Raw genomic sequence first — 26,100 nt, 5'->3', positions numbered from 1 at the left:
TAGTAAGAATAGTAGGGGTAGTAGCAGGAATAGTAGTAATAGTAGTAGTAGTAGTAATAGTAGCAGTAGTAGTAATAGTAGTAGTAGTAGTAGTAGTAATAGCAGAAATGGTAGGGGTAATAGTAGCAGGAATTGTAACAGTAGCAAGAGTAGTGGTAGTAACAGCAGTAGTAGGAGTAGCAGGAATAGTAAGAATAGTAGTAATAGTAGTAGGAGTAGTAGCAGCAATAATAGCAGCAGGAATAGTAGTAGTAGCAATAATAGCGAGAGTCATAATAGCTAGCAATTATATAGAGATTTAAAGTTTGCAAAGTGCTTTACAAATATTGTTTCACTTTATCCTCACAACAACCCTAGGAAGTAGCCAATTACCCCCATTTTACAGATGAGGAAACTGAGGCAAACAGATTTTAAGTGACTTGCCCAGGGTCACACAGCTAGTAAATATCTGGGGTGGGATTTGAACTCAGGTCTTCCTGCCTCCAGGTCCAGCACTCTACCTGTTATGACACCTAGCTGCCTAGGTGTAACTGATGCAACACAGTTTTGTAACACTTCATCCAGATGGGTTATGCCTACAAAGCAGGGGGATGCTGGTAAATGTTTAATAACTGGTTTTCTGAAAACAGAGGGCATATTTTGAATCTGTTTTATTAGTTTAATCTGTATTACTAACATTTTCTCAAGTCTAGACAATTACTAAAATAATAAACTCCAATTTACAGTATTTGCTGATTTCCAAGGTGTTTTTTTAATTTTAAATCAATCCTTTGTAAAAATATATTTAGTATTTTATTTTCCCTCAGGTGCATGTAAAAACAATTTTAACATTCATTTTTAAAACTTTGAGTTCTAAATTCTCTCCCTTCCTCCCTCATTGAGAAGGCAAGCAATTCAATATAGGTTATACATGTGTAGTCATGCAAAACACTTCTATAACAGTCATGTTGTGAAAGAAAACATAGACCAAAAAAAAAAAAAAAACTCAAGAAAAATAAAGTAAAAAAAAGTATGCTTCAATCTGCATTCAGACACCATCAGTTCTTTCTCTGGAGATGGACAGCATTTTTTATCCTAAGTCCTTCATAAGTGTCTTATAATCATTTTTTTTTTAAGGCAATTGGGGTTAAGTGACTTGCCCAGGGTAAGTGTTAAGTGTTTGGTCTGTGGCCACATTTGAACTCAGGTCCTCCTGACTTTTTTTTTTATTAAGAAAATTAAACTCACATTCAACAGCTCAAAGTTAAATTCTGAAACACCTAAGCAAAATCTGGCAAAAGATTCACCCTTCAGACCACTGCCCCAAGAAACATTCTCCTTCTGTGGGTTCCCACGTTGTTGCTCACAGTGAAAATTTAACACTTGATAGGTGTGAGTTTGCTCTAGCATACCCCTGGGTGGAAACATCAGGAACATGAGAGAATTCCTATCATATTATCACAGAACCACAGAGCCCAAGTTGGAAGGGCCCTCAGACGCCATCTAATTCAACCCTTTCATTTTACAGATGAGGAAACTGAGGCCCAGAGAAGTTAAGTGACCGTGTCACACATGTAATAAACAGAACTTGGGATTTGAACCCAAGATCTCTCACTTAAAAGACTTTGTTCTTTCATGAAATATTTGCTTGTCAGAGAAGGAAAAAAAACATCTCTTCACTATAAGCCAGAATTTTTAGGTTCATAAATCTGTATAATTATTTTTCAGTGAATACCTACCTCTGTATTTTTTTTTCCTTTATTTTGGGGTTGTGGACTTTTTTAGACCAATATAAAGCTAAAGTAGTCCAAAACAAAACCCTCTCTAGTTTGGGGGGTCTCTGCTTTCTTGCGACAGGCTGCCTTAACTTTAGCCCTTTGGGAGAATCCTCTAGAGTTCCAAATGTCCATGCTGGAAACTTTCTTACCCTGTGATTTTAATGTGAGGCCAATCCCTGGTGCCTCATGGCAGAGCAAAACCCTGCCCTTCTGGAAAATCCATGGCTTCCACTTGCCTTGCCTTAGCCCCAGCGTGGTGCCTGCCCACTTGTGTGGGCTGTCCTAGTATGCAGAGGCAGCTATGTGTGGCACAGACCCCTCACTGCCCAGCTGGCACGCCCAAAGTATATCCTTTCCCTACCCTACCCCACCTTGGTGTGGTGATGCCAGATGCTGCCTTAGTTATTATATGCTTCTCTTGTCCCAACTCCACCCTTGCCCCCATCCCCCCACCCCTTTGTGTCTTAAGGTTTAAGCCTTAACTTGTGAAAGCTAAAACACACCCATAATAAAAAACATAAAGCTCTCAGTATTTCCAGGCCAGTCTGACTCTTGAAAACAATCTCAAATGCCAACTGCATAAGTAGGGGAAACAATCAATTGTTAACAAGCATTTATTAAGCCCCTACTATATACCAGGTACTGTGCTAGAAGTATAAACACCAAAATCAAATAGTTTGGACTCTCAGGAAATTTGGATTCTATCAGATAAGGGAAGGTTCTCCTTAGAACTGGAAGCATTTGGTTTGGTTTGGCCCAGATAAGCTCTAGGGTTTCATCTGGACCTAACAGTCTATGATGTGTGTATATGTGTGTGTGGGGGTGTGTGTGTGTGAGTGTGTGTGTGTGTGTGTGGCAGAGAGGGGAAGAGTGAAATATCCACTGTGACCATGGGGGACCTTGGATGTTAATCTAAGAAGCTTGGGTTTTATTCTGTCGATAATAATGGGAAAGTATTGAAAGTTTGTGAAAGGGGGTGGGGGATGTAAGGCATGTGGTCCAAGAGTGACTTGAGGCAAAGGAAACAGTTCGGAGACAGCGACATTTTCCTAGGTAAGGTCAACAGGGAGGCTGCATGAAGAGAAGGGGAAGTGAGAATATGAAGGAAGGGGCAGATATTATTCATTTAAGAGATAAGGAAACTGAGGCACAGGTTTGCCTAGGGTCACACAGCTAATGTGTCAGAGGTGACATATGAACTCAGGCCTCCTTGCCTTCAAGCCTAGTGCCCTACCCTGCTATTCTACACGAGAGGGAACAGACATTGGTGGCGTTCAATGGAGAGGTCCAGGAGGCAGTTTTGATGAGTTTCTAGGATGTAGGAAAGAGGATGGGACAAGACAGATAGATTTGCCAGTTATAGAGAAATGATTGAAGAATCTGTGGGTGTAGGTGAGATTTCCAGGGGATTAAGGGGAGAGAGAAAAGAGAGTCAAGGGCACACCTTTGGGGACTCTTACCATCTGTAAAATGGAGATAAGACTATGAACATTTTTCATGGAACCACCAGATATAAATACTCTAAAAGTTAAAATATCATAAAAAGTAAGCTTCCTCCTTGAAAAGACCTCATAGCTCTGCATTCAAACTTGTCCCCTATTAGGAGACATCATCCTTAAATCAGCAAACATTTATTAATTACCTACTGTATGCCAGGCACTGGGGATCCAAATGCAAAAACAAAAACCAGTACCTGTCCTAAGAGAGCTCACATTCTGATGGATGGATTAGTCTAAATATGGCAATTAATCCAACTAAGTCCAATCCAGTAAGTATTTATTAATTACCTACTATGTGCCAGGCATTAGGGATACAAATAATAACAAACAAACAGTACTTGCCCTCAGAAAGCCTACATTCTGATGGAATGATTAGTCTAAATATTGTAATTAATCCAACTTGGTCCAATCCAGTAAGTATTTATTAATTGCCTACTATGAGCCAGATACTGTGGAAACAAATGTATTTTTAAAAAAACACAAAACAGTATCTGCCCTCAGAAAGCTTATATTCTGGTGGAAGGGATTATTCTATGTCGATTAATCTAACTCAGTCTAATCCAGCAAGTTCAATATTTATTAATTGCCTACTAGGTGCTAGGCACTAGGGTTACAAAGATAGAAAGGACACTGTCCTTTGCCTAAAGAGAGTAACAATCTATATCAAGACTTGCTGTATCTTCTACCAATCTAAATCTTATTCATCCTTTAAGGCCCAGCTCATGTCCTGCCTTTTTCATGAAACTTTCTCCATCCCTTACTCATGTTACTTTTTCTGAACTCTGAAGAACTATGAGGAAACACTCTTCTGAATTGCACATCTGTTTCTATACCACAATCTGACAAATAAACACGAGGCCAAGCATTTATTAATTGCCTACTATATGCCAGGCTATATTGGGCACTAGAGATAAAAAGAGGAAAAAAATTCTAAAATGAAATAATCCTTGCTCTCAGGGAGATATTAGGTCTGGCATGGTTTGATAAGGATTCTAAATGTGCACCAGTCTCTTCTCTCCAACTAGAGAATAGGATCCTTCAGGGAAGGGATTATATCACTCCTTCCCCCAGTTTTTTTTTGTGTACATTTTGTCTTCCCTGAATGAATGTAAACCCTTTGAAGGTATCTTAAATGCCTAGAAAAGTAGCTAGCATATAGTACGTGCATAATAAATGCTTCCTAGGTCATTGATCCTTCTATTTGCAGCTACACTAACAGAGCCCTATACACATGGTGGATGTTCAATAGACATTTGTTTACCTGATCAAAGCAGATGGGTGGAATGGCTGTCTCTCTAGAAAGAATGAATCTCTACTTCCTGTCTGATAAGGGAGGGAGGAAGTATGTACTGAATGAAGGCAGGGGTTTCAAAATTATGCTCCCATAATCATGCCCCTTAGGGTCATAAAGGAAAATATTTCACTTTCTTTAGGGAAGTTAAAGCTTGTGTCTATATCTGAATCAAGGAAGAATTTCTAAGTATCTAGCCAATGGAGCAAAAGTTGGAGTGAAACATCTCTTAGTAGAGAAGTGGGGGGCTATGGAGACAGTATGTTGTATACCCTGACATACATACAGTTCATTGATTTTCTAGGGAGGGTTCCAATGTTAGGCGGGGAAGATGAAATATCCAGAATCAACCATGCTGATAAAATAAAGAAATCAATGAAACTAATTAAAAAAAATAGATCATTAAGGGTTGTACCTGAACATCTCGAGACCTTTCGTAGGCCTGGTAGGCCATCTTCTCTTCTATGCTGGCCAGTTCTTGCTTCAGGTTGGTGGTCTCATGCTGGTGAAGATCTGTTAAGTCATGAAGCTGATCTTCTAGCCTCTCATACCTTTTCAAAAAAGTGAAATCAAGTGTAAGTATACCTTTTTTTGGAAATGTCTTCACATAGTACAATTATGAAACCAGTAGAGACCTTTTAAAAATTCTACCTGAAAAAAATTTTTTTAAAAAGAAGAAAAAAAATTCCACCTGAAATCACTCCAGTCACCTAGAGAGATGCTTAGCTTACTCTTTTTATCCTCCACTCAACCATTCTTCTCTCCTGATAGAGACAGCCTTTTCCTTTAACAAATGGAAAGATAAAACAGAAAAGGAGGGAAGGATGGAGATCCAGCTACAAAAAAGAAGTCTGCTTGACCACCGGACCATGTTTCTAGTTAAGACTTGTTCCCTTTGGATGGGAGAACCATGTTGGATTATACAGAACCCAAACTCTGCAGGCTGTAAGGAGATGACTCTTCTGATGTCTCTTTGTCCTAACTTCAGAGATTTTAATTTACACCAGATCTTACTTTTTCTTTCTCCTTATTTCCAGTCTCTGCCAGACTCCTCTCACTCTACTAAAAATCTTATCAGGAGGGGCTCTTTCTGCTCAAATGCCAAGTGACCATAATGAAGGCAGGAACAGATTTCATCAGCTAATGCATTTTGCCAAGGCCGGTGTGAATAGAAGAATGCCTTGGGATGTGTTTCAGGATAATAAAAAGGCTACATCCTGCTGGCACCCATCTTGGCGGGATGTCTGCCCTTTTCTTTGCCATTTGCTAAAAGGAGTCTCACTGTCATGGATCTCACATACCATAAAGCCAACTTGGGTTTAATTCCCAAGTGTAACCACCTCAATCTACTCCTAACCACTCCGAAATGCACACCATAAACCTTCAACAAGAATTACTAAGAACCTCACAAAAGATAAAGGATATAAAATAGTTTTATAATCGGAGTAGATAATAGCTATCATGACCATTACTGCTGAGTTTAACCTGGGCTTTGGTGTCAAGGACACTGGAGCCCATTCCAAGATTTTATAGTATTTCCACCCAACCTGAAATAAACTGTTTGGAGATCGGGCCAAGGAGAAATCCAGGTTGTTACAAAAGACAGATTGCTTTTCTCAATATATGGAAAACGTTTCAAGGTCCCACAAATTCTGGTGCAAAATTTTTTTTGGTAGGGGAGGAGGGACAATATCTGTGACTTCATTGGTTCAATGAATTACCAGGGTGCTAACTTTCTTCACCACAGATCAGTAGTCTAAGATGATGCTGTATTCTCTTCAGGATACTAAAGTCTGTACATTTATTCAACTGTGTTTTAAGAGAGTAGCCTAGGAGCATGAGGAATTACATGACTTGCCTGGCATCACACAGTAAGTAGATGTTAGAAGGCAGAATCTGAACCTAGATCTTCCTGATTCCAAAGCCAGAATGGCATCCATGATGTCATGACGCCCATAACATCAATTATATTTTTTACACTTTAGATCATATTTTTTCATGTTCAGATTGTAAGCTCCTTGAGGGCAGGGACTGCCTTTTGTCTCTTTTTTGTATCCCTAGTGCTTAACAGAGTACCTGGCACATAGTAGAGGCTTAATAAATGTCTAATGATTATTAACATATTGATTGATGCTCTGGAAAATCAAATCAAACCTACAGGGGGGTGTGTGTGTGTGTGTGTGTACACATGCACAAAGACACATGTGATGAGCAGTTTGTTTTTATCAGGAGTAAAAAAACAAAAATAGCTCTCTAAACTAAAATTAAACTCCACTCTTGGGGGTTAGAAGATTCACCTTGTAGGCTAATCACAGAGAGTACGGTGGAAAGCATTCTGTTTGGGAGTTGGGACAGACCTGGGTTTCATCATCCCCTCAGACACTCAGGTCATTTTCATGACCATGGCTATTACTTTAAACTAAGCCTCAGTTTACTCATAAACTGAGTTTACTCATAAAGTTCATTCATAAAATATGAATAATACTTGTAGCATTTAATTTATAGGTAGATGTGAGGCTCAAATGAGGTACTCTATGGAAATAATTATAGATAATATATTACAGATAATGAGATATTCTATAATATATGGAAAATGCTTTGAAAATTCTAAGATACTATATGAAGTCATCCACTCATTGTAGTTAGTTTTGATTTTTGTCTGAATCTATGTTTTAACCAGTGCAGCGAACTCCCAGTGTGAAAATTCCCTCTACCAATGCTGACTAGCAACTGACCAATACTTTATGGTCTTAGAGAGCTGCCTGGGATAACGAGAGGTTAAGTGACCATTTGGCCAGTAGGGGTCAGAGTCAGAGTTCAACCTGCCTCTCAAAACTGTTACTACTGATATCATGTCAGATTCATGAGAATCAAGGTGGCTCAACAAATGGATGAAAAGCCAGTCATGGAGTCATGAAAACCTGCATTCAAGTCCCACCTGATATGTGCTGGTTGACTCTGAATAAGTCATTTGATCTGTCACCGTCCCCAGGTAATTCTTAAAGACTTTGTTGGAGAACATCTGCCAGTGGGCACTGGTGGGGGGAGTTTCCTCATTCTGAAGGAATCATTTCCCCATCCCCTCAAGACTTTTACTGTTATTCCCCATCACAATGTAAATTTTTGTTTGTTTGGTTGTTAGGGGGTTTTTCTGGCAGGGGGAGGAGAGGGAAAATCCTCAGGGACATCTCAGTGCCTGGCACACAACAGGAGCCTACAAAATAACTGTTAACCTGAATTACTTTGGTTTTTTTAAATTTAAATTTTTTCACATTATTTAATTTTAAAAACATTTTGCTAGCATTTACATAGAAAGCTTTAAGGTTTGCAAAGTTGTATATTACCTCATTTGACCCTCACAACAACCCGGTGAGGCAGGTACCATTATTATCCCCATTTTATCAATGAGGGAACATTATAAAAAATTTGGTAGTGACTTTGGGGAAGAGAAGAAAGGTGATAGGATCACAGATACAATAAAAGAGTTAGAAGAGACTGCAGAAGCTATCTGATCCAATCCCCTCATTTTACAGAGGAAGAAAGTGAGCCTGAGAGAAGCAGAGGAAAAGATGATTCTTCATGAGCCAGGAGACCAAGTCAAATACAACTTGCCCAAAGTAAGACAGGGAGTCAGTATCAGAAGGAGGATTCAAACCCATGCCATCTAAATCCAAAGTCAGTGCTCTTTCTACTGTGGTACCACTGGAGATACACAATCTCATGCTCCCCCTTCCCTGAAATATTGTGTACGCATAAATTAATGTAAGACTTTTTACATTTTTAAAACCTATTTTAAACTTTAATTTTATTATTCAACTAAAATTTAATGAATTTTAAATGTAAAAAATTAAAATTTAAAAATATTTTTAAATGTATTTTTAAAAGCGAAATTTAAAATATTTTAAGCATATTGAAAAACAGGGTTCTGCTAGGCTAGGAACTTAAAATGAATGCATATGCCTTGCAGATTTTAGAAACACATAGCATTATGTTTGTACAGATACACACACACACACACATCTCTGTATTGTTTTTGTCACAAATTGAGGGACGCTCTCAGAAGTGTGCCATCTAGAAAAGGACCATTGCCACATATCCATGGAAACCATCCCCATTAGAACATCCTCTAACAAGGACAGGCCCTCTGCGGTCACGCACACTCGCCCTGTGAATTTATTCATCTACTTCCGCACAGAACAGAGAGTGGCAAACAATACCTGTACCGTTCCTCTTGCAACGTCTGAGAAATGAAGCTGTACTCTCTTTTGAACTGCCCCTTTAGAGATTCGATGTCCTCTGCCAACTGAGTCTGGGTTTCCTTAATCTCCCGCAGCTCCTCCAAGATCACGGCCAGCTTCCCCTGGCTGCTCAGCGTGTTTGTACCGCCGGTCCCAAAGGACTGGTTGCCATTACTATCCGCAGAGCCCGACGTGCCGCTAGAGCACTCGTCGTCACTACCGTATTTCGGCTTGGTCACGATGGTAGCGCTGCCCCCGTAGGCTCGAGAGCTGGCCTCCGGCCTGAACTCTTCCAAGGAGCTCTTTAGGTGGGCAATGTTGTCTGCACTTCCAAATTTGTTCCGGATCAGATTGGCAAACTCCCTGGACTTGTTGAAAACAAAGACGGGCGGCGTCAGGGAGACCCCCGGCACACCTGACTTCCCACCGTCCATCCCTTGGCCTGCTGGCCGAGATTTACTGTGGCCATCTTTCAGGTTGTCCTTGGCGTTGTCCTTGGAGGTGCGCGAGGTGCCGTTCTGTTCAATCTCCCTGAGCTTCCGATGGTACTGCTCCAATTTCTTCTGGAGTTGGGCGATGGAATGGGCCGACTTCTGATTCTTCTTCTCAAACACCTGCTTGATGCGTCCGGCCTGCTGCTTGTCTGCACTGTTCACAAGCTTGAGGTATTCCGCCACGTTCCCATCGCGGGACGTCTGCTCGATCCTGATCTGTTCAGTCACCTTGAGAATCTTCTGTCTCAAGCTGTCGGCCGTGAGCTTGACCTTGTGAAAGTCCAGGATGCCATCAGGGACATCAAAGTTGAGGTTGGTGTCAGATCCCCCACGCCGGATGTTGAGAGGAAGGCTCAGGGTGTTCATGTCATGCCTTTCCACCTGAAAGAATGAAAAATAAGCTGACTGCCAATAAAAAAATATTTATTCTATCCTATAAAACAAATAAGATACGTTTAAAATAAATTAATAATTTATAATAAATATGAAATAAAAATATTTTTTAAAATAAAATTGCTTTTTTTGGTTTCCTTCCTCCCTCCACACTTTAAAGTTACAAAACCACATAAAAATGTACATAATCTAATGAAATCAAAGTCAGGGGGTTCCAAATAGTCAATAATAAAGAGACCATGAAAGCTGCTAGCTACCATAAGAGCTCGCTTCAGGACAGCCTGTCTCCTGCCTTCATCAAGGTGTGTTCACTGAATGATTCACTGTTTCACTGTCTAATCAGGCAACAGAAGAAAGCCATGAATGAGAATGAGGTCACCATCCAGTTTGGGGCTTTTCAAGGTGCCCAGGTAACTTGGATCTTTGCCCTTCCCTCTTTTAGAGAACTTTGACAGTCACTGATATGAGTCAAACTAGAGAGAAGGGTGGAGAGAAGGAAGGAAGGAAGGAAGGAAGGAAGGAAGGAAGGAAAGAAAGAAAGAAAGAAAGAAAGAAAGAAAGAAAGAAAGAAAGAAAGAAAGAAAGAAAGAAAGAAAGAAAGAAAGAAAGAAAGAAAGAAAGAAAGAGAGAAAGAGAGAAGGAAAGAAAGAATCCTTGTAGATTCAAGTTCCCAGGGCCATCAGGGCCAGGAAGTTTGTTTTCCATAACAGACTCTGTACACAGAGTGGTGAAGTAATGTGATGAAGTTAGGTTAATTAGGATAATTGAGTAATACAAATGCACTCTTTAGAAACTGAAAATAAGAGAACACTCAAAAAAAATTTCCGTAGTCATTTATCTCAGATAAGAAATGGATCTTAGGGTCTCAGGACCCTTGAGCTGAAGGGACCTCCGAGGTCATCTAGGTCAACTTCCTCATTTTACAGATGAGGAAATTGAGGCTGAGAGACGCAAAATGAATTGCCTCAGGTCACACAGGTGTCAGGTGTCAGAGGTGCGTCTGAGCTCTAGAACTGAAATGGGCTGCTTCTCTCCTTGAATGCTGAAAAAGTTAAGTCTCAAGGGAAAGACTGAGCACCCCAAAAAGGTGATGATCAGTCCCACAGAAGAAGCATATTACAATGGACAGAAGTGTTGGAATTACCTAAAGACACACAACTTTTCTGAGCCTCAGTTTCCTTGCCTACAAATGAGGACACTGGATTGCATGATTTTTGAGATCACCTTTCCAGTACTAGATACCTGTTCCTGAACCACATTTTATTGAACTGTAAATCTTTAACTATGATGGGGCAATTAGGTCTTTGCTACTAGGTGTCAACCTGGGGGTGGGGTACAAGGTTCCTCTTCTGCCCGTGGTTCTCTGCCAACCATCCCTGCACTTCACATTTCTCCATTGGCCCTATACCATGACTTCTCAGTCACTCTGATTCCATCATTTGGCTCTGGGATGGGGATGCATGTCTCCTCCTCCTGAGTTCATCTTCCTTCACCTGCTGCCTCCCAAACTATTTCAGTGGGTTGGGTAGTTGGAGAGGTGAGGGTAGTCCTGCTGCCAGTTATATTGCAGGGGTATAGGCTACACTCTCTGGAGGGCACATACTCTCCCCAAATTGTGTAATTATTCCTGAATTTGCCCTGGACACCTTAATCACTGAATTTGTTCTACATACCAGAATTCTTTAGTCATAGTTCTAGTGAATTTCAACAAAAGTCTCCAAAGAAAAAAGACAACAAAATATAAACCGGATCTTATTTGGAAATAGTAATCCCTTAAATCAAATTAAGAACTGCCTTCAGACACAGCTTCAAAAAGAGTCTAAGAAGAGCTAATACATTTAAATGCCACGGATTACCTTTTGTCAAGGGGTTGGTCAATGAATGAACCTAGCATTTAAATGTGACATTAACATAACTACCATGGCTAATATGGAAATACATTTTTGCATGACTTCACATGTACAATTGATATCATATTTCTTGCCTTCTCAATGGGTGGGAGGAAGGGAAAGAATTTGGAACTCCAAATTATAAAAACATTAATGTTAAAAATAAATAAAGGAAAAAGTAAAAAAAAATAACATTATCACCAGCCTTCCATGTTTCAGGGCTCACCAGCCTTTAATATTCACACTTAATATTCAGTTCTTAAAAGTATTTTAAAGCACCTTAAAAATATTGTATTTTATATTGAAGAGTGCCAGGTCACACGCTGGGTCACTGGTGGCTCAGATGACTTAGGAAGATAAGTTTAATAATGATCTCTCTTCCCACATACCATGAATTTTTCCATGAATATGAAGCATAGTTCTGCTGGCAAGACAAGACAACAAGTGATGACCAGAATGGAAAATGGAATCCACTTGGCAATGTTGAAGCACTTGGGGGGGGGGGGGGGGGGGGCAAGAAGACAGATCTAACCCTACAAGATAATAATGATCTTATTATTAAAAACAGGGGAATAAAACATAATGTAATGTAAAATAAACAACAGAAAATGAAAGGGAATAAAATAAGACTTTATATAGTGCCCAGCATGGCATTTAATAAGTAGGGGACGGGAATAAGCATTTATATAGCACCTACTATGTGCTAGGCACTTTTTCCAAATATTATCTCATTTCATCTTTGCATCAATGTAGAGGCGGTTATCATTTTACAGTGGAGGAAACAAGAGGCAAATAGAGGTTAAGTGACTGGCGCAGGGTCATACACTAAGTGTCTGAGGCCAGAAGCACTATATAAATGTGATTTATGATTTCCACCAGAGGCAGCTGGTGGTGCGGTGGATAGAGACCGGGGGTGGATATGGAATCAGGAAGAATCAAGTTGAAATCTGCTGACGAGCCCTTTCAGAACTAGCAAACGAATTTATCCTCCATTGATACCACAGTGAAACTGGGGAAGCCCATTATTTAGAGTGACCACTCTTGAGCAGCTAGGTGTAGACTTGCCTAGACTGGAGAACTGACCCAGATAATTTCTTAAGAGCTCCATAAATCTAGGAAGATGGGTTTCCCCCCAACCCCCAAATAACTCAGGAAACTGAATACATCATTGAAGAATCCCTGAATTCCAAGAGTCATGTATGGCCCCATTTTTTATCGGTTACACCAATAGGGGTTTGGGCCACCCAGCATCCACCATGGCTCAGCTCACATAAGGCTTCCTACAGGAAGCCTTACTCATCTTCCCTCATATTGAGAGCATGCTCCTTCTTCAAGGATAAGCTTATCTCCCTCCCCCAGTAGAATGACAATCTCTTGATTGTATGGACTTCCATTTTTATCACTAAACAGTGCCTGGTTGGTGCTTAATAACGACCTTTTTTTTGTATTATATTGACCCAAAATAGTGTCAGATGGAAAAAAAAAATCATTAAACTCTTAGATTCAGAAGACTTGGGATTCTTATCTAGATACTAACACAATATGGTCAAAAGTGGAGGACCTCAGTTCAAATCCTGACTTTGATAATGTATGTGACGTTGAGTAAGTTCAGCTCCCAGAGCTTCAGTTTTCTTGTCTGTAAAGGCAATGAGCTGAACTGAACGACCTTTGAGGTCCCAAGCTCCAGATCCACTGTTGAAACAATGTGATCCGGGGCTCCTTCTGGGCATTGGACTTAATGACCTCAGTTATGAAATGAGCATTTAGTACGCTCCTGTTAGGCATCAGACATTGTACTCGGGGCTGTGGATATAAATACAAAAGTCTCTGCCCACCAAGAGCTTACATTCTAAACCTGAGATTTTTAACCTTTTATGTCATGGACCCCTCTGACAATGTGAAGATGCCTACAACCCCCTTTTCAAAATCATGTTTTTAATACATCATATAAAACACACAGGATTACAAAGGAAACCAATTATACTGACATTCACTTAACATGTTTTTTTAAAGGAATTGTCAAAATAAATCCCATTTAAATCAAATTCAAATAAATAAAACTGATCTCAGATTAAAAATCTCTGTTCCAAATTCACTGTAAACTTTTCAAAGCCCTGGATTTCTACCGAAGAGGTACTTTTCAACATGGGTTCATTTTGTTCCTCATTAGCAGCCATGCCCTTCTCTTCTGTCCGTACCCCCCAAAAAATTTGGCTTGAGAAAGGCTAAACTATTGTTGACATGTAATTTGTCTACACGAGAAATCACGAGTTAATTGGCCAACTCTAGAGCGGTCTTCCCTATCATTATATACTTATAACTGCCTTGAATACAAACTGGAACTATAGACAGGCGGCCAGTGATAAGAAAATAAGCCATGAAGTGTCCCATTTATATCCATTGTGAAATCCAGATTCAGCCCTTGGCTCAAGGAATCATGGATTTAGAGCTGAGGTCTTCTCCAACAACTACCTTCTCCCTCAACTCTGCTACTTTTACACACACACACACACACACACACACACACACACACACACACACACACACACACACACACACACACACACACTCTTTACAGACAAGGAATGAGGACCCAGGGAGCTTTAGGTCAAGGTCACTCAGTCAGTAAGTGGTAGAGGAAGGAAGCAAAAACCTGGTGCTTCCATCATGTGGAAAATGGAGATGGAATGAAGATGGATGTGGGGGGGGGGCAGTAAGATACAGCAATAGCATGGTCCTGGGAGTCAGGAGCCCCTGCCTCCTGGGTACCTTCTCCTCTCCTCTGCCCCACTCCCTTTTCTGCATTGTCTTCTCCTATTAGATTATAAGCTTCTTGAGGGCAGGGCCTATCTTTGGTTTTATTTATATCCTGAGCACTTAGCACAGTGCCTGGCATAAAGTAGGTGCATAATAAATGTTTAAAATATAATAAATAAGTCATGTTCAAATCTAGGCTGTCAGATATAAACTGTGTAACCCGGGGCCCTCTATGGGTCCCAATTTCCTTATCTATAAAAGTATTAGATTTATGACCTTTTAATTTTTTATTTAGTATTTTCTTTTTCCCCAGTTACACCTAAAAATGATTTTTCACATTCGTTTTCAAAACTTTGTGTTCCAAATTTCTCTCCCTTCCTCCCACTCCATCCCCACTCCCCCACTGATAATGTAAGCAATTCGATATAGGTTATACACGTGGAGCCAAGTAAAATATTTCCATAGTATAGACTTATTCCCTTTACAATTGACTGGAAGCTCTATGAGGGCAGAGCGGGTTCACAATCGCAGACTCAAACTCAACCTTCCCTGCCCCATTTGCCAAGTGTTGTCAACTCTTCCTCCCCAGCCTCCCTTGCTCCCTTCTCCCCTTCCCACGGCCATCACCCGAATTCTATCCCTGGACTACTCAATAGCATAATTGATCTCCTTGCTTCCAGACTCCTCTGCCTCCAATCCATCCTCCACACATCTGCTAAACTGATATTCCTAAAGCACATCTTCTGAGTTCAAAACCGGTCTCAGACAAGTCCGAGTTGTGTGACCCTGGGCAAGTCACTTTACCCTGTTTGCCTCAGTCTCCTCATCTGTAAAATGAACTGGAGAAGGAAATGGAAAACCACCCCAGTATCTTTGCCAAGAAAACCCCAAAGGGGGTCACGGAGAATCAGACATAACTCAACAACAGTAACAACAAAAGCACATGGGTAAAAAGCACAGCCTCTAAGATAATGGAAATCCCAGGAGTTGAGAGGCCACCTCCTACATGAGACCCTTCCTAATCAGGCCAGTTGTTAGCGCCCACCTTTACCTAAATTGCTATTATCATATCCATTTCACAGATGAAGACACTAGGGCCACGAAAAGTTAAGCAATCTCATCCAGACTCCCCTTACCATCCCTGTGACTTCCTGCACCCAGCTGTAGAGGACCACTCCTCTGTCTCCCCCTATTTGAATGTAAGTGCCTTCAGGGCAGGGACTGTCTTTATATTTATATCCACAGAACCTGGCATCATTCATTCATTCACTCACTCATTGACTCAAAGAGTCACAGAACTCTTACGATTTGAACCCAGACCTTCCGGATTCCAAGCCCGACACTCTAACCCCTCTCTTATTCTGCCTCTCTGCTCTGCACACAGCAGATGCAAAATGTTCTGCCCACGCCATCTGACTCTTCCATCCTAAGTAGGCAAATGCCTGAAGAAACAGCCCATTGCTCGTCATCTCTCCCTCCCACCAGCCCGGTATTCACTCTGCAAAGAACCCAAGTCTGCACACACACACACACACGCTTCCTAAAACACGGCTTAGTCACCCCAGCAGGAGCCCCAGGACGCCTCACTCAGACGCCAGTCACAACTCATTCTGGGGCTGTTTCCTCCACCTGGCTCCTGCCCAGAATGGGATGGGCATTTCGGAGAACCCAACGCATTTACTCACCAGAGACTGAAATGCAAACAAACAGAAGACAACTCTCTTACAGAGATCTTTCCCTCACCCTGCCACTACAATGAACCCCACCCAACACAACACTCCTGTTGGAAAGGAGCCTGGTTCTCCCTCCGGAAACTGCAGAGCTTCAGGCCAGAAGGGAATCAGAACGATTTGATTCATTTTAGCTCCAAGACAGAACTTGTACAAGGCTCAGGAGAAAGAGGAAGGTGTCAGCACCTTCAAGGGGCCAGATCTCACGGCCCATCGCTCACTCTCAAGGGCACCAGTACTCTCAATTTCACTTCTCCAGAATCTCTGGATTCAGTCCCTCTCCCCTCCCCCTCCAGCCTTCTCTCTGGACCCACCCTACAGGCCCCCCCAGCTCAGACCCTCATCATCACTCTGGGTTGACTGCAAGCTTCCTAGCTCATCCCCCTGAATCCTATCTCTCCCCTCCACAATCTATCCTACATACAGCTGCCTGATTCACATTCCTAAAGCAGTCCTGCCTTAGATCAATTAAATACTGTCAGGGGCTCCATCTGGCCTCCAGAACAAAACACAGGCAGACTTCTATTCAAAGCCCTTCACCATAGGGCTCCAGCCTACCTTACTTGTTTTTCCCTTTGCTCTGCCCTCAGCCACGTATCTGTCTTCCAGTGACATTGACCCCCTCCTTTATTGGCTGCCTCCCTGCCTTGGTATAGGGTGGAGGGCATTCCGTGCCTGGGATGTGCTCACCTCCAACTCCTAAAGCCTTGGCTACCTCAAGGGTCACCTCCACCACCACACTCTAGTTCTCTCAAGCTGTTAGCACCCTTATAACTAAATGCAATACATACACTACACAGGTTTGTGGATATGTGTGTGAGTGTGGATATAGCTATGGGGTATGTAAGTATATATGTATGTGTGTGTGCATATATGTATGTATGGTATGTATACATATTTGTACAATGTAATAATACCAGTATACAGGTAATAACATATTAGTTACATATGTATATACACATGTGCATGCATATACACGTGTGTATACACACATATGTGTGTGTATGTAAATAAAAGAGAGATACTTTACTTATCTGTGCACATATCAACTCTCCCTGCCTCCCCACAGGAAAGCTCCTTGAGGGAAGGACCTGTCTCCCTTTTGAATTTGCATCTTTACAGCTGTACCAGGGGGCCTTAACCCGGGATCCATGGATAGATTTGGAAGTTAGGGGAGAGGAATCTGTGACCTTGGTTGGAGAAAAAAACACATCTTTATTTCAGTACAATTAGTTCTCTTTGTAATTCTATGTATTTTATTTTATGAATTTATAAAACACGATTTGGAGAGGGGGCTTTACCAGATGGCCAAAGGGGATCCATGACAATAAGCAAAGGTTGAGAACCAGGGCAGAAAGACACATAGTAGGTGTGTCATAACTTCTTGGTGACCACCTGAGCTAAAACAATCACAGACAGATGTGCTCCTTTTCCAGGTTCTTCTATTGTGGGATCTACGGAGGTGCCTGGTACCTGGACTAGGGGTCCGGAGTCCTGGGGGCCCACTCCAAATCCTGCCACTCCCAATGTGACTCTGTGGTAAAGTTGCTTCCCTTGGCTGAGCTCCAATTTCCTCCTCCACAAAAACGGGAGGGAAGGTCATGGAGCTGTTGTGTTAATTCTCTTGAAAGTCCCCTTCGGGTTTTAAAAGTCTCTGAAGCTTTACTTAAATAGAAACAAACCATTTGATCTAAAATGTTGGGGAGGCTAAAGCCCTCTACACCGTGGCCATTTCTAATGTCCGCCCTCAAGCAGAACAGAGGACCCAAATCCTGCATTGGCTGGCTTTGTTCTGAGGGCAGAGGCAGTCAGATCAATAAAACTTACATTCATTGCATCATCGATTTAAAATCAGGAGGGGACTTTCGAGGTCACTGAGTCCAATATGCTCATTTAACAGATGTGGAAACAGGCTCAGAGATGAATTGTACCACCCAACGTCACAAAGATAATGAAGGACAAAAGCGGAATTTGAACCCTAGGCCTGCTTCCAAAGTCAGTGCTCTTGGCCCTTTATTCTCACTGGAAAGACAGCATGGTGGTGAGATGGATACCTTGGTGGATCTGGAGCCAGAAAAAACCGAGAACAAATCCCTCCTACAACCCACAACTGCTCTGTAACCTTGGGCAAATAATTTAATTTCTTGGTTTTCTCATCCATAAAATGGGAGTAAAACAAAGCACAGCACTTTTCATAAGGTTTAAATAAGATAATAACTAACATTTATATAGAGCTACAAAGTTTGCAAAATGCCTTATCTGTATTATCTTATTTGATTCTCAAAAACAACCTAGAGGTAGGTGCTATTATCATACCCATTTTACAAATAAAGAAACTGAGGCTGAAAGAGCACTTTGGATGAATAGCTTTAAGATCACAGAGAACCCTCAGATACCAACTACTCCAACCCCCTACATTTTACAGATGAGGAAACTGAGGCCCAGGGAACTGCAGTGACTCACCCAAGGTTGCACAGGTAGTATTTGAACTCAGGTTCTCTGACTCAGGGATTAGTGTTCATGGTAGGTGCCCACTGATTGAGAAACAGCTAAGCAAATATGCAATTCAATAAGCAAACAAAAGATCACATAAAGTTAATACTACCCCAATGGGGGGACACATTATCAGTCTTTTAAGTACTTAAGGTTCCCCCTCTCATGAACCATATTCCTTAAAATTCAGAAGGAATTATTTCTCTTTGTCAAAAAAAGTTTTAGTGAGGGGTTGTTTTTCCTTAAAAAATCATGAATATTATTTAAAATATAAAGCATATTTTAAAAAATATTAAAATTAAACATTATTTAAAATATATCTTAAAACATAATACTGTATCGTTAAAAGTATAATATTGTCATTTTTGTTATATTGGCACAGCCCAGTCATCACCACTGAATATTCTTTCAGCTATTTATGTAATTTTTAATTTCTTTAAGGAACATTCTATGATTGAATCTATTTAAGTATCAAGTATACTTTGGTAGATTGACTCCCAAATATTACAGAGAATTATTCTGAATGGGATTTCCCTTTCTATTATTTTCTTCTTATTATGTAGAAATGCTGTTGATTTCTGTAACTTTATTTTATAACCAGCAACTGCTGAAGCTATTAATTGAATTAGATTCTTTGATGATTTACTTTCCAAGTAAACCTTTGCTATCACTAGCAAATAGGGGTAATTGAGGTCTCCCCTTTGCTTATCTTCATGCCTTGCAGTTTATTATCTTGCCTTACTGATACTGCTAGCATTCCTAGAATTATATAGAAAATAACACCAGGAAGAGGGACCACACTTGCTTTACCTTTGTATGTACTGGTCAAGCTTCTAGTATAAATTCATTGTATATGATGCTTGCTTTTAAATAGGTACTTTCAGGGTTGTTGCTTTTTTTTTTTTTAAATCTCCCTTCACCTATATTTTTTTAGAATCAGTAAGAGTAAGTGTTGTACTTTGTTAAAGGATTTTTCTATATTTGTCAAGATAATCATGTGAATTTGGATGCTATTGTTTTTAAAATGATGAATTATATTTCTTGTTTTCTTAATGATGAACCATCCTTGAACCCCTGTTATAAATCCAACTTGGTCGGAACAAATGATTTCTTAGTTAGCAGAACTTTTCGTAGTATCAAAGATCTGGAAACAAAGTAGATGTCCACCAGCTGAAGAAAGACTAAACAATATACACAGTGGTTCCTCCTATTGGTTCTAATTCTTCTTTACAACATGACTGATATAAAAATATGTTTAAGAGAAATGTATATGTACAGCCTGCATCATATTGCGCGCCATCTTGGGTAGGGAGGTGAGGAAGGAAGGGGAAAATTTAAAACTCAAAAGCTTATGGAAGTGAATGTTGAAAACTAAAAATAAATAATTAAAATTTTAAAACCACAATATACACAATGACTACAACAATGTAAATAAAAGACTCACTACAACAAAATGACCTAAAATAAGCACTGCCAGATTACAAAGAGCAGGTCCGGTCACAAAGAAAAGCTATGAAAAACCCGTTTCCCCCAATTCTTTGCAGAGGGGTAAGGTCCCCAGATGTGGAACATTGCAGATCGCTGATTCTGCTTGATGTACTCATTGATTTTACTGATATTTTTCTCTTCTTTTTATGTTTTCTTTTAAAAATTCTTTGTTATAAGACATGGCAATTTGGAAGTGAGGAGGGATACAGGGTATAGTTTAGAGCAGGGATGGGGAACCTGCAGCCTCGAGGCCATGTGGCCCTCTGGGTCCTGGGGTTCGGGCCTTTTGACTGAGTCCAAGTTTTACAAAACAAATCCTTTTATTAAGGGGATTTGTTCTGTGCAGTTTGGATTCAGTCAAAGGGCTGCACCCCAGGACCTAGAGGGTCACATGTGGCCTCAAGGTTGCAGGTTCCCCATCGGTTTAGGCAATGTTAAAATAAGATACTGACAAAAATGTCTTAAAAAAAAAAAGAGGTTTTGGGGCAACTAGGTGGCGCAGTGGATAGAGCACCGGCCCTGAAGTCAGGAGGACCTGAGTTCAAATCTGGCCTCAGACCAAACACTTGACACTTACTAGCTGTGTGACCCTGGGCAAGTCACTTAACCCCAATTGCCTAAAAAAAAAAGAAAAAAAGAGGTTTGTCCCCAAAGAAAAGATATGAAAGGAAGATACCTCCCCCACTCCTTTGCAGAGGTAGAAGGTCCATAAGGGTGGAACATTTCATATCATGTCAGATGCTCTTAATATATTGATCTGTTTTGCTGATTTTTTCTCTCTTCTCTTCTATGTTTTCAAGGTTCTTGTTAGAAAATGGGCTGGCTCTCTGAGAACAGGGAGGGGAAAGAATGTAACAAGAAACTTAAGCAATGTAAAAACAAAAGGTATCAATAAAAATCTAATTTTCAAAACCCTATTAAAATACAAAATGGGTTTTTAAATAAGGAAAGAAAAGCCTGGAAAACATTTTCATCACAAGGTCTCATTCAATCAACCAACCAACAAATATTAATGACTTGCCCTGGGTTTGCTCAGCACTGTTAAGTATAAGGAACAGAAATGATAAACAGGAGTAGAAAAAGGGGAAGGAATTAACAATTAGAAATGTCTGTACCCTGGGAAAGTACCTCGAGCAACTAGCAACAATAATAGCGAGCTAGCCCAGAAGCGAGGAAGCCCTGAGTTGCAGTCCAGCCACTGCCATAGGTTGGCTGTGTAACCTCAGGCAAGTCATGAGCCTTGCTCAGAGCTTCCTGACAACTCTCTAAAAGTATAAATTGCAGCACCAGGTGCCAGTCTGCTCTCAGCAGTGGGTTCTTCCTCACCTGGGAGTTCCCTATACCAGTGAAATCTAGGGTCTAGTCTCTGTCCCAGCTTTTATTTTTTAACTAGATGAGCTCTCATTTATGTGCTACTGAAGGGTTATGAAGGCTGGGCTACATTACTCTCATAGTTTCAAATCTTATAAAAAGTCCCTGCTTTCAAGATATTTCAAAAGCCAACTGGTGCACCAATTTTAGAGACTAATAAAGCGCTACCCAATAGGATTAGTGGTTTCTATGAATGCATAATTAGAAGATTCACAGTTGGACACGACGTGAGAAATCATTTAGTCCGACCACTTCATTTTAGGGTGCCTAGAGAGGTAAGGCAAGTAATTGACAAAGTAATTGACTGGCAGTGCCTACATTCGAACTTAGATCCTCCAGCTCCAAATCCAGGTCTCTTACTAGTTTTGTGACCACAGGCACCTTGCTGAACCTCAGTTTCTTCATCTATAGAGTGGGCATGATGTTACCTGTGGCACTACTGACTTAGCAGGGAAGCATCAAGTGTCTGAATGAGATCACTGATTTCAACTACATCAAATGAGATAATATTTATATATCACTTAGCATGGTGCCCGGCACCTACAAAGTGCTTAATAGATACTTGTTCCCTTCCCCGCCTGGCACACGGTGCTGCCTCAATGGGCAGAGAAGGGAGGAAAATGTGAGGAGGAAGGATGGAGGGCTGGACCTGGGCAGGATTTAGATGGGAAAACAGGGAAAGGAGCATTACAGAGGTCTGGAAGTACATTTATGGTGAGAGACCAAGGAGGGAAAAAACGTCTGGGTACTTTACAGATGTATGAAGGGCCCCTAGGTGGCAAAACAAAAAAAAAACAAAGAAAAAATACATTTTCTTGGGAAGATGCCAAGCAAAAGGTCCTCTTAGGCATATCTTTCACAAACAGGAAAGTACAAACTATTTAATAGTTTAGAAGTGACCCCTCTACAGACAGTTTGGTGCCCAAGAATATCAAATAACTCTGAGGAAACCATGGAAAACAGCTTTATAAATATATCCTGAAAATACGCCTGCTCCCACCCCCAGCCCCACACGCACACATACCCCTAATATGATGGCAACTTAGAACAAGTCTTGGGTCATTGGAAAAGAATGTTTGGGATTCTTCTCTCGTTTATAAAAAGCTCAGCATCCTGCCTAGTTATACCCAAAATGGTTTTTAAATGGCATTTCTTGGTGCTTGACACAAAGATGACTTAGGAGATATGAAAGGGAGCTTAGTATAATGGAAAGAACACTGGCTTTGGAGTTAATAGACCTAGGTCTGAGCTAGGCTGTGCCAAGGATAGAGCACTAAGCCCTGAGTCAGGAAGACCCGAGTTCAAAGACACTTATTAACAGTGTGACCCTGGGCAAGTTGCTCATCCTCTGTCTACCTCAGTTTCCTCAACTGTAAATTGGGGATGATAATAATACCATTTACCTCCCAGGGTTGTTGTGAGGATTAAATGTGGTAATATTTATCAAGTGCTTAGCGAGTACCTGGCACACAGTAGGCAATTAATAAATGTTTGTTTTCTTCTTTTCTCATCTGTAGAATGGGTTGGAAGAAATGGCCGCTTGGGTCCCTTCTAGTTCTAAGATCCATGGGCCAATGGACTGCCCTTTCCACTTTCTAGACATTGAGTGGAGCTCCTGTGAAGGGCCAATGGAAGGGACAGAGAAAGTAGGGATAGTTTATTAAGATCAAGTACTTCTGACGTACTGTAATTCCATTTTCTACATTACGCAAGAGAGGAGAGCCGTACATCCAGTTCTCTCACGTGGCAAATGTCCAAATAACTCCAACGTGAGAACACAAGACATGCCACCCAAAGGGTCTCCACTTAACGTCTATCAGTTGAGTACCACTTAAACACAATGAGTGCTCATTTGTTTGGGCAAAGAGGATTTCCTTGGGCTAGGCTCTACTCTACGGTTACAGTACACTCTGAACCTGTAAAGAAGCCTACTCTGTACAGTACAGAAATTGAGTCACTGCTTTCCCCAGAATGATGCCATTTCTTTTCTCTTCCTACTCGTGGCACATAATGGCGATAAAGGAAATTGGATGGGCTCAAAAGCTTCCATTTCTTGGAAGCAAATATAATAACAATAATCGTCATAATAATTACTCAGCCATGTGGATATGTGGTCACTTGGATAAGGTCAGTCTTTTCTATGAACAATACTTTTCCCCAGGGAAATCCCCAATGAATAGTGTTCAAGGAGATGAGGGAAAAGGCAGGACAGATGTTCAAACACCACTCCCCCCGAATCTTCCAGTATCAGAAAGCAACAATCTTTATGAATTGTTGAATGTTCCCTTAAATGTCTACTAATAACAATAACAACAATAACAATAGTGTTTTATATAGTGCTTTATGGAGAAGGAAATGGCAAACCACTTTAGTATCTTTGCCAAGAAAACCCCAAACGGGGTCACAAAGAGTGGAACTGAACAACAAAGTGCTTTAAGATTGGCAAAGCATTTAAAAAATTACCAAATCTTATGCCCTCAACAATCCTGGAAGGTAGGTGTACTTATTATCCCTGTTTTATAGATGAGGAAACTGAGGCAGATGGAGTTTAAATGACTGGCCTAGGGTCACACAGCTAGCAAGTGTACGAGGTGGGATCTGAAATTGGGTCTTCCTGAGTTCAGCTCTCTTTAGCCAATGCTCTGCCTCTTTTTAAAGCCCTGATTATACCCTCAAGTTCTAAGGCATCCACCCCCACCTCCTTTGCACTCAACGCCATGACTGCTTCACAACCAGACAACAGTTTCAGCCTCTTCACCGGTTACCATGTCCAGCTCTTCTACATCTCTATCCAAATTCTATTTTAAAAAGCTTGCCCCCTGTGATCTCTATCCAAAGGGCATAAAATGCCCTGTTGCTGTGTGAACCCTATCCAGTCTCTATAAAAAGTCTTGCCCTGCCATGATCTCCATAAAAATAGTTTTTTGAAGGCACATGTCTGGAGATGTCATTCCCCTACTCAAAAAGCACCACTTTTTCAATTTTCAATTGAACTTTTAAAATTCAAACTTTAGGTTAGCCCCTAGGTGACGCAGTTGATAGAATACTGGACTTGGGAGTCAGGAAGACCTGAGTTCAAATCCAGCCTCAGACAATTTCTACCTCTGTGATCCTGGACAAACTGCTTAAACACTTTCAGCCTCAGTTTCTCCCTCTGTAAAATAGGATAATAATAGCATCTACCCCACAGGGTCGTTGTGAGGATCAAATGAGATATTTGTAAAGTGCTTTGCAAACTTTACAATGCTACATAAATATTTCTCCTCCTCCTCTTCCTTCTTCCTATTTTTTTTTTTTTTTTGGTTAGGCAATTGGGGTTAAGTGACTTGTCTAGAGTCACACAACTAGTAAGTGTTATGTTTCTGAGGCCACATTTGAACTCAGGTCTTCCTGCCTCCAGGACCAGTGCTCTGTCCACTGAGCCACCTAGCTGCCCCAACTTCTTTCTAGTTTTCCAGCATATTTCACATTACTTCTCTTCATGCGCCAGCCAAACTGGACTTCTATATTTTTCTTGATATCATCTCACACTCTCACACCTTTCTGAATTCCCTCAGGGTGTCCTTCATACTTGGAAGGTTGATCTCTGCCTATTGAAATCTTTCCTTCAATCATTCCTGACAGAATGACATCTTTCCTTATTCCCCAACTGAAAGTGATCTCTCTCTGGCTCCTATCACTTCCGAACTTTTTGCCATACTTGCTTGTGTGCATTTGTTATATTGTGGACTCCCTCCTCCAGGGGAATGTAAGTTTCTTGAGGGCAGGGATCATTTCATTTTTTTCTCTTTGTACCCTGAATGCCTGGCACAATGCCAACAGCCAACTCTGTCCCTGAGGCAGAAACCTCAAGCCTGTATATCATGGATACTTAATAAATGGAGAAAGTAAGAAGGCTCCCAGATGAAGTAATGAAGCAAAGAGGTTTCAAAAGCACCAAAATTTCCCTTACCAGCAATTCTGGTAGGAAAAAAACCCAACTCAAATCTAAAACAAAACAAAAACACCACCCCTAAAAAAACCCTGAAAAAGGTGGGTTCCTAAGGATTGGAGAATAGCTAAATAAATTATTGAATAAGATTTGAAGCTAATTCTGCCACAAGAAAAAGCAGATAGAAGGAATTCTGAGAAACTTGAAGGTTCTATGTGTGTGAGTGGGTAGGTGATAGCTCTGGTGTGAAAAAACAAAAAGCCTCAATTTAAGGGGGAAAATCCTATTCCACCCTCCCCAAGGCAGTCAAACTTTAACTATTTCCATCAAATCACTATCAGCTCCCTTCTAAGGGCAAATGAATAGAACTTTGTGCCTCAGGTTTCCAATAATCTGATATTTTCTAATTTAAGTGCACCACCCAAATAGAAAATGTATTCCAAGCACTGATGGAAATTTTAATTAACAAGACATTCTACTGGAGTGGTAATTAGGGTATATCTGGAGTCACAAGAAAGTGCCCTTGCAACTTTATATTTTCCATTTTTTGTTAAAATGGATCCTGTATTCTCCAAAGAATGCCAGCAGACATCATAGGAGCACACATCTAGAGCCAGAAGCAACATCAAAAACCATCTCCAACATCCTCATGTTACAGATGAAGAAACTCAGGCCCCAGTGAGTTAAAGTGATTTGCCCAGGAATTTTCAACCAAGCTAGAAATGATCCCAGTAGAAAGGCAGAATCATAGCCTTAAAGCTGGAATAAC

General features: G+C 40.8%; 1 protein-coding gene across 4 annotated transcripts in view; it reads right to left on the bottom strand.

The window, feature by feature from the left end:
- Positions 1–26,100, bottom strand: part of TMCC3 (transmembrane and coiled-coil domain family 3) — a 114,679-nt gene that overhangs the window by 13,396 nt on the left and 75,183 nt on the right. For 2 of the 4 annotated variants that reach the window (XM_027855839.1, XM_027855842.1), the window contains exons 2-3: positions 8,765–9,660; positions 4,963–5,098 (exon numbers count right to left, since the gene is read on the bottom strand). In XM_027855839.1, coding sequence (XP_027711640.1) covers positions 4,963–5,098; positions 8,765–9,660 — 1,032 coding nt within the window. Of the gene's footprint in view, positions 1–4,962; positions 5,099–8,764; positions 9,661–9,910; positions 9,969–26,100 lie in introns of those variants that run through there. The other 2 variants (XM_027855841.1, XM_027855840.1) reach the window with 2 other exon arrangements.

This window comes from Vombatus ursinus, unplaced genomic scaffold, assembly GCF_900497805.2.
Source record: "Vombatus ursinus unplaced genomic scaffold, bare-nosed wombat genome assembly UNPS02011334.1, whole genome shotgun sequence".
NCBI lineage: Eukaryota > Metazoa > Chordata > Mammalia > Diprotodontia > Vombatidae > Vombatus > Vombatus ursinus.
Note: the sequence above shows the minus strand (reverse complement) of the source record. Positions and strands in the feature narration are given on the sequence as shown.